Raw genomic sequence first — 9,555 nt, 5'->3', positions numbered from 1 at the left:
GCTTCCCGTGTAAAAGTTTTCATTGAGTCTAAGTCAAGTATTTTCGGAGTTCTTTCCACCTTTTCCTAGCATGCAAACTAAAAAAAAAAAATATTCAATGATGAATTAGGAACACCATAAGGCTTTCACCAAACACTCTCCACTCGGTTTAGGAGAGTAAGCGCTAGTCCAAAGGTCTTTAAAGGCTTGTAACGTTAGGCTTGGTTCAAGGGTAGGATATGGAGTTTTTAAGTGACTAAACACGCTACCCTAGCGACTCATACTCACCAAAAGAGCAATATTCACAACTTTCTTTTACATTCCTTTCTTCGTTAACACTAAGCTTCACAAATACCCCCAAACTTAGACTTTTCAAACTCTAGTCTAGATTATCTGCTTGTTTGTCTAACAAGAAATGTTGCACCACGCCAAATACAAACAAAATAAAATAAAATGTAAAAGGATAATTGAATATGTACATCTCTTTACTAAGCAAGATTGTGCCCCTTTTTTTTTTTTGCTAACAAGAAGAAATAAAGGAAAATAATAATTTACATGGGTATAAACAAAAGCCGGCGCGGCACAAATTTCGACAAGTAAAGAGAGCACACATTCTACAAGATATAACACACATGCTCAAAGAATCACTCAAGAGTCGCTAGATCACGGGGTTCTTTGTGGGAATCTCAATTCATTGGCTAGGCTTCTTTGTGACTATGTAGCAAGAGTTGATTTATGTTCGGCTTTATGTGAATAAGGTTCTAAGTGGAAGTAGAACGGGTTGGCTTTTGGCTCGATTGGCTATTCCTATGCCTTTTTCATCCTAACGCTCCTCTCCTATGACCATTGAGCCTCGAGGAAGGATCAAACGGTTCTAGTGTTCCGAGATGCATTCTTGCTAAGATTAGATTTTCAAATCTCCTAAAATACTCTCTATGGACTCAAAACGTGCAACGTCAGATGAAGATTCATCGGGTCACTAAAAGCTAAGCAAAGCCACCATAGAGTTTTGGCCAAGCACAAGTCTTGTAGCGCAAGAAAGATACATTGCTATTACTCCTAAGTCTCAAGACTCTATGGGTCATCAACATTCATATTCCACAAGCAAAACCAAGGCATTTCACACATCCAAACACTAATGTTGTCGGCCCGTCTAGGGCCGACGAGAACAAAGGCATCTCTTCGATCCACGTGGCCGGTGCGAGGTCTTGAGCGGCAAAACCCTGACCCAACCAGGGGCTGGCCCAAACCAATGGCCAAGTCAAATGCCTTGCCCGGCCATGGGCCGAGTCAATGGCTCACTCGGCCATTGGGCAGTTCACTCGGCCATTGGCCGAGTGAACCCTCCAGCAGTTCACTCGGCCAATGGTCGAGTGAACCCTCCAGCCACCCAGGCAGTTCACTCGGCCATTGGCCGAGTGAACCTTCCAGCAATTCACTCGGCCAATGGCCGAGTGAACCTTCCAGCCGCCCAGGCAGTTCACTCGGCCATTGGCAGAGTGAACCTTCCAGCAGTTCACTCGGCCAATGGCCGAGTGAACCCTTCAGCCGACCATGCAGTTCACTCAGCCAATGGCCGAGTGAACCTTCCAGCAGTTCACTCGGCCAATGGCCGAGTGAACCCTTCAGCCGACCATGCAGTTCACTCGGCCAATGGCCGAGTGAACATTCCAGCAGTTCACTCGGCCAATGGCCGAGTGAACCCTTCAGTCGGCCTTGCAGTTCACTCGGCCAATGGCCGAGTGAACCTTCCAGCAGTTCACTCGGCCATTGGCTGAGTGAACCTTCATCCGGCCAAGACTCCTCACTCGGCCATTGGCTGGCCCAACCATTCAGCCGGCCAATGGCCGACCCAAGCTTGGTCACTCGGCCAAGGGGTCTTCAAACCACCCCTTGGCTGCCTATAAATACAGGGGCCGCTCCCCTAGTCCAGGTAATCCATTTTTGAGTCCCGAAACGCTGCCGAACTCGTACTTCGCTCGTTTCGCTCATCTTTGGCCTCTCACCACCCCTAAAACCTCTATACTCCACCTCAATCCTACTAATGTTGAGCGTCGGAGAGGTAAACAGGGGCACCCCCCCTGTTTCCCCTTTGTAGTTCACAATCTCTTTCTTGCTTTTCAGGTATCGAGACGAGGTGAGCTTCACCCATAAATTATGGATACCAGGTCCGACACGCTCGAGCCGGAGTGAGACCACTTGGTCCGGCCTTGGGTCTAACCACTTTGGGCTCCTAAATAGTTGTCCGAAAAACAGCGACAACAACTAAAAAAAAGGAAATAAAATAAATTATGAAATTAAGCTACTTAAGATCAATAGTCACACCAATTAAGGAAAACCTAAAAAAGACTAGATTAAACTAAAGAAACACATAACGCAACAAACAACTTAAATTATCCAAAACAAAATATGGTACGAAAGTGAAAATAAAGCACTAAAACTTAAATTATCCATGAAAAATGAGAAAAGATAGCAAATAGAGTACCGACAAGCCTCCGCAATTTGTGGAAACACCCCCCCAAACTTGAACTCGACATTGTCCTCGATGACGCGCATTGGAGGGGGCGGAGCTAGGTGATCACATGGCGGTGTCACCATCATTGTCCGGCGGTGGAGGTGGTGCGCCATAGTAGCTTTGGTATCGGAAACATGGCGGGAATGGGTTGAAGAAACCGTCGGGGAGACTTGACGATGCACCGGATCCACTTGTGTCAGGGTAGCTTGCCGAGGCGCCTCCGGGAGTCCATTGGTTGTAAGCGTTGTAGCCGAACTCCGTCGTGGTCGAGAACCACGAGTGTTGATTCTCGACAAAGGTAGCGAGCGAGTTGTGCGCCGCACCGAGTTGATCTATGCTCCGCTCGAGTTGCCCAAATCTAGCCTCCGATTGCTCCCATCTTTTGTCTTCTACACGGCGTCGTTCCATCTCCTCGCGCATGAATTGAGAGGCGTACTCCCATCTTTGATCGTCTTGTTGGCGCCGCTCGGCTTCTTGACGCATGAAGTCATCCTACCTTTGGTCCTTGACTTTGTACCGCTCTTGAGAGGCGACACCGAGGTTCCCCATCATTGCGAGCACTTGAGCGTATTATGGCTCATTGATGTCGGGCTCGGGCATAGGCGCTTCCGAAGCCGCTTGATGGTAGCGGGCGGGTTCCTCGGGGTCGGGAGCCATGTTGATGAAGCCTCTTCCATTCGCCTCCGCTAGCCCCGCCATTTGAGGAAGACCGTTGATGAAGGCGGAGTCGATCTTCTTCCCTTTCGGCGCCCTCTCTTCGTCGTCATATATCGTCACATTGGCATGCTCACACATCTCCGTGATAAGCCTGCCAAAACCGAGACCGCCGATTGTTGAACACTTTGCCACATCGAACATCTTTGCTCGAATTATTTTCCCGACGTTGACACTTCGCCCGGTGACGATGCAATACAAGAGCACCTCTTTAGGGATTGGGAGGCTGTGGGTGTGCGTGCTTGGCATGATGTTTGAGCTTACGAAATGAGCCCAAGTCTTTGCGTACTTGCTCATGTGTGTCGTCTTGAGCTCGAGCGGTTCTCCCGCTTGATTGCGCTTCCACAATGCTCCGGGGCCGCACAATGTAGTCAAGATATCGTCGAATGGAGGGTTGAGGGCTAAGTTGTGGAAGTTGTCATCGGATATGTTAGGGAGGCCGAGATGCTCGTTGATTGCCCTCGACGTTATGCTCACTAGAATCCCACGAACCGTTACCGAAGGGCTTGTTTCTTCGGAGGCCCCAAGGTTCGCGTAGAATTCGCGAACAAGATCCATGATAGCGCGGGTCTCGATGGTCGCTAATTTTGTCCATCCGTGCTCCTCGAGTTTAGTTTTTAGGTTTCCGTTGTCGGGGCTCGGCATGAATTTCCTCTCCGAGATGAAGTTCTTTTCTACAATTTTTGCCCATTTTGCTTCGGCTCCTATGATGAGCCTCGACAACGGAGTACCACGGGCTGACGCCGCTCTCGCTCGCTTGTTTGGTGCCATTCCTGAAAATACAACTCGGCACGACATTAGATTCACAACGGACCACGGCGTCCGGGAAAGAGTCACGATATGGAAACATTAAAAATCGACCAAACACCCAAAATTTTCAAACCAAAACTCGTGCACCACACCACAAACTTACATGAAGACACTTACTATCACGAACGAGACCTAAACACAAAAAAAATGTCAACAAACTCTCTCTCGGGAATTTTTACGAACACCTAGAGTGCATGAAATTTTACTATGAAAACAACACTAATCTAAAATTTTGATCACCCAAACACATCTATAAACATCCTAAACACATTATTCAACCAATATCCAAGCTCAAAACATGCATTAAACTCATAAAAAATCGACATCACACTCACCTCCAAAGTTAAAATTGGGGTGAAAATATGCCAAAAGATTCAAAATCAACGGTGAAATTCGACGTAAATGTGCAATTGATGATGTTGTATGCAAGATTTTGAAGAGATTTTGTGTTTGGAATGAGAAATTTTCAGCAAATATGTGTAGGCTTTCGGAGGGAGAGGGAGAGAGTGTGAGAAAAATTTGAAAACCGTGTGTTTTGGGCCATTTTTAGGCTATTAAAACGTGTCGGCGCGCCGCGCGAATGTTCATAAATGGGAAGGCGCGTCGCGCCTACTAGCGCGCCTCAACGCGCTGGCTCTCGGTATCCTTTTTTTAACCAAGGGTCTCTAGCGCGCGTCGCGCCCTGTCATGAACAGCTTTTTTTTTTTTAACAAAAATTAAAGAAAATAAAGACAACGAAAGAATCGTGGGTTGCCTCCCACAAGCGCTTAATTTAACGTCTAGAGCTCGACGGGGTACCGATTTGTCGTTCATTGTTTCGGGGCGAGGAGAGTGACTACCCGCTCACTCTCGAATACTCTGTCGTAGTATGGCTTCACTCGTTGTCCATTCACTTTAAAGGTCGATCCATTGGCTGCCTTGAGTTCCACCGAGCCGTATGGGAATACTTGAATGACTTCGAATGGGCCGAACCATTGAGACTTCAATTTTTCGGGAAAAAGTTTCAACCGAGAGTTGAAGAGAAGAACTTTTTGGCCCACTACAAACTCCTTTCGCACGAGATGCTTGTCGTGCCATGCTTTAGTCTTCTCTTTGTAGATTTTAGCGTTCTTGTACGCGTCGGTCCTTAGCTCATCAAGAGCGTTGAGATGAAGAAGTCTTTGTTGCCCCGCCGCTTGGTAGTCAAAATTGAGCTTTTTCATTGCCCACAAAGCCGTGTGCTCAAGTTCCACGGGTAAGTGACAAGCTTTCCAGTAAACAAGTCGATATGGGGACATACCTAAGGGCGTCTTGAATGCGGTTCGGTAGGCCCAAAGAGCATCGTGGAGCTTGTTGGACCAATCCTTCAAGGAACTTCCAATCGTCTTCTCGAGAATTTGCTTAATTTCTCGATTCGAAACTTCCGCTTGGCCGTTGGCTTGAGGATGATAAGCCAATGCCTTCCGATGAGTCACGCTATACTTGGCGAGAAGTGTTTCGAATTGACGGTTACAAAAGTGAGATCCGCCGTCGCTTATGATGGCTCGAGGAGTACCGAAACGAGAGAAAATGTTCTTCTTGAGAAAGTTTAGGACCGCTTTACCATCACTCATTGGAGTCGCCTTGGCTTCAACCCACTTTGTCACATAATCCACCGCAAGAAGGATATACTTGTTGTTGTAAGACGATGGAAACGGGCCCATGAAGTCGATTCCCCACACATCAAACGGTTCGATCTCTTGAACATTTGTCAACGGCATCTCGTTTCGGTTGGATATGTTTCCCGTCTGTTGACATCGATCGCATGACATGATAAACTCTCGGCAATCCTTGAATATCGATGGCCAATAAAAGCCGCTTTGGAGAATCTTAGCCACGGTGCGTGTCGGGCCGAAGTGCCCTCCACATTCCAACTTGTGGCAATGCCTCATCACCGATTCCATCTCATCTTCCGGAACACACCGACGAATGATTTGATCCGCACATTGCCGATAGAGAATTGGCTCTTCCCAATAGTATCTTCGAACATCCGAGAGAAACTACTTCTTTTGGTACGACTTGAGGTCTTCCGGAATCACCTCGCCGACTAAATAGTTGACATAATCGGCGTACCATGGTAGTGCGACTCCTTGAACCGCCATGAGTTTCTCGTCGGGGAATAAGTCGGCAATGGGCTTGGCACGATCGTGGACGTGCTCAAAGGTCTCGAGACGAGAGAGATGGTCGGCTACCAAGTTCTCCGTTCCTTTCTTGTCCTTGATCTCCACATCAAATTCTTGAAGCAAGAGAACCCACCGAATAAGCCGAGGCTTGGCATCTTTCTTTATCATTAAATATCGTATCGCGGCGTGATCGGTGTAGACTACCACCTTGTTTCCGATGACGTACGGCCGGAACTTGTCGAAGGCAAATACCACGGCTAAAAGCTCCTTCTCGGTGGTGGTGTAGTTGAGTTGAGCTTCGTTGAGGGTTCGACTTGCGTAGTAGATAGTGTGGAAGACCTTGTCCTTCCTTTGACCGAGAACCGCTCCAACCGCGAAGTCACTCGCGTCACACATCAACTCAAAAGGCAAGTCCCAATCCGGGGCGGTGATGATCGGGGCCGTGCTTAACATCTTCTTGAGAGTGTTGAAAGCTTCTAGACACTCCAAAGTGAAGACAAACTTCGTGTCCTTCTCGAGCAAGCCACAAAGAGGCTTAGTGATCTTTGAAAAATCTTTGATGAAGCGCCTATAGAAACCCGCAGGGCCGAGAAAGCTTCGAACTCCCTTCACCAATATTGGAGGAGGTAACTTAGATATCGTCTCTATCTTGGCTCGGTCCACCTCCAATCCTTTTGCCGAGATTCGATGACCCAACACAATGCCTTCTTTCACCATAAAGTGACACTTCTCCCAATTTAGCACGAGGTTTGTCTCAACGCACCTCGCAAGTACCATGGACAAATGTTCAAGGCATTGGTCAAAGTCGGAACCAAACACCGAGAAATCGTCCATGAATACCTCGATGGTACGCTCCACCATGTCGGAGAAGATAGCCATCATGCACCGTTGGAACGTCGCCGGTGCATTGCATAGTCCAAATGGCATTCTCCGGAAAGCAAACGTGCCATAGGGACACGTGAAAGTGGTCTTCTCTTGATCTTCGGGGTCGATGGTGATTTGATTGTACCCGGAGTAGCCGTCAAGGAAGCAATAATAGTTGTGGCCGGCGAGGCGGTCGAGCATTTGGTCGATGAAAGGCAGCGGGAAGTGGTCCTTCCGGGTCGCATTGTTGAGCTTTCGATAATCCATGCAAATGCGGTGACCGGTCACTGTCCGAGTCGGAATGAGTTCGTTGTTGGAGTTCTTCACCACCGTTATGCCTCCTTTCTTTGGCACACATTGAACCGGACTCACCCAAGGGCTATCGGAGATGGCGTAGATGACTCCGGCGTCAAGCCATTTTAAAATTTCCTTCCTCACCACTTCTTTCATCGCCGGGTTAAGTCGCCGTTGATGCTCGACCGAGGGGCGGTGACCGTCTTCCATGTGGATTTGGTGCGTGCAATAGGATGAACTAATGCCCTTGATGTCGGACAAAGTCAATCCTATAGCGGTCTTGTGTCTTCGCAACACCTCCAAAAGTTTATTTTTCTCCGTCTTGCTCAAGTGCGCGGAAATGATCACCAGGAGTGTAGACTCATCTCCTAAGTAGGAGTATCGGAGATGTGATGGTAACTCCTTGAGCTCGAGCTCGGGTGCCTTCTCGATTGACGGAAGGACTCGTGGTGGTCTCTCCCCCAAACTCTCAAAGTACTTCTTTCGGTTAGGCTCAAAGCTATCCATGTACTTTGCCTCATCTAAAGCTTCACATTTCAACAATTCATTAGAAAAATCCATTGAGTTTAGAAGGCATACCTCTAGTGAATCGGTGGATTGGTGAGCGTAGTCGTTGATTATGGAGTTACACATGTCGATGCGGAACACGTCGTCGCTAGCTCGCGGGTATTTCACCGAGTTGAAGACGTTGAAATGAGCTTCTACGCCATTGACCCGCAACTTCAATTCTCATTTTTGCACATCGATGAGCGCACCGGCGGTCGCTAAGAATGGTCTCCCCAAAATGATCGGAATGTTCCGATCCTCCTCCATGTCGAGCACAACAAAGTCCGCCGGGAGGATGAATTTATCCACCTTAACGAGTACGTCCTCGATCACTCCCCGTGGATACTTGATCGACCGGTCCGCCATTTGAAGCGTGATGCGGGTTGGTGCGATCTCCCCGATTCCAAGCTTGACGAAGACCGAGTATGGCATCAAGTTGATGCTAGCTCCCAAGTCACAAAGCGCTCTCCCAAGATTCGAGCCTCCAATATCACAAGGGACGGTGAAACTCCCTGGATCTTTCAACTTCTTGGGTAGCCTCCGTTGGATAATCGCACTACACTCCTCGGTGAGAGGGATAGTGTCGCACTTTTCGCATATCCGTCTCTTGTGGGTAATGATTTCCTTTAAGAACTTCGCATACTTTGGTATTTGCTCTATCGCTTCGGCAAATGGTATGTTGATTTCGAGTTTCTTGAAGATATCAAGAAACTTACCAAATTGCTTGTCGAGCTCGTTCTTCTTGAGGCGTTGAGGAAAAGGGACTTGAACGGGCACCTTGGTACTTGGTGGAGCGATCGGAAGCATTGTCGGTGAAACTTGATCCGTTGGTGATGACTCGTCCACGTGTGCCTTTCCTCTTTTCTTCTCTTGACTCTCGTGTTGTCGCACGAAAATGAACAACGATTAAATACCTCGGGCGGTTCGATCCAAGGCCGGACCAAGTGATCGCGCCCGGGCCAAAAATGGGAGCTCGTAGACCGAGCTGCACCCTCCAAACCCTGAGGTGTGTTTTGGGGGGGTGTGACCGTGCCAAAGGTTGGCTGCCTACGTACCCTTTAGTAGGGATCAGGTCAGAACGTAGTTCAATATGCGTATTGGAGGCTATCTTGGGCTCAGTGGCTTTGGGAATCCAAGACTTTAGAGTCGGACCCGGCTCGTAGCTTCTAGCGAAGGCTTTAGAGGGATCGCGTGCTCGTAGCTCGGAGTTCTAGCTAAAGGGCCAAGAAGCAGGAGAGCAGTATGTACTGCAGAGGCTCGGGTCACAGAAGAAGAGCGCGCTCCCTCTCGTGGAGGGGGGTCCTTGACTTTCTGAGCCGAGGGAGGAGGATGGCGCGCTCTTGGAATGTCACAAGAGCACGAAAGAATTCTCAAGAGACGAGAAGTATTGTTCTTGAAATGTATCAATTGTCCTTTTTTCCTCCCCTAGGGGGGGGGTATTTATAGTGTTGTCGCTGTTTTTCGGAAAACGATGTAGGAGTCGCAGACGGTCAGACCCAAGGCCGGACCAAGTGGTCTCGCCTCGACTCGAGCGTGTCGGACTTGGTATCCCAAGTCGTCCCTTAGCTGTCTGTGGTATTTGTCTCGTCCAGGCACCTGAAAAGCAACCAGAAAAGGTGTGAACTACAAAGGGGAAACAGGGGGGTGCCCCTGTTTACCTCTCCGACGCTCAACATTAGTGGGATTGAGGTG

At 48.5% G+C, this 9,555-nt stretch overlaps 1 protein-coding gene across 1 annotated transcript; it reads right to left on the bottom strand.

Annotated features, from left to right (window-relative positions):
- Positions 1–4,827: 4,827 nt before the first annotated feature.
- LOC149383427 (uncharacterized) lies at positions 4,828–8,670 on the bottom strand. The gene is made up of 5 exons (XM_089627787.1): positions 8,073–8,670; positions 7,629–8,018; positions 6,934–7,181; positions 6,289–6,366; positions 4,828–5,910 (listed from the first exon to the last, which is right to left on the bottom strand). The coding sequence occupies exons 1-5, from the start codon at positions 8,668–8,670 to the stop codon at positions 4,828–4,830; spliced, it is 2,397 nt and encodes a 798-aa protein (XP_089483913.1).
- Positions 8,671–9,555: the final 885 nt, after the last annotated feature.

This window comes from Urtica dioica, chromosome 10, assembly GCF_054948205.1.
Source record: "Urtica dioica subsp. dioica isolate 48M chromosome 10, U.dioica_male_clone48M_v1_H2, whole genome shotgun sequence".
NCBI lineage: Eukaryota > Viridiplantae > Streptophyta > Magnoliopsida > Rosales > Urticaceae > Urtica > Urtica dioica.
Note: the sequence above shows the minus strand (reverse complement) of the source record. Positions and strands in the feature narration are given on the sequence as shown.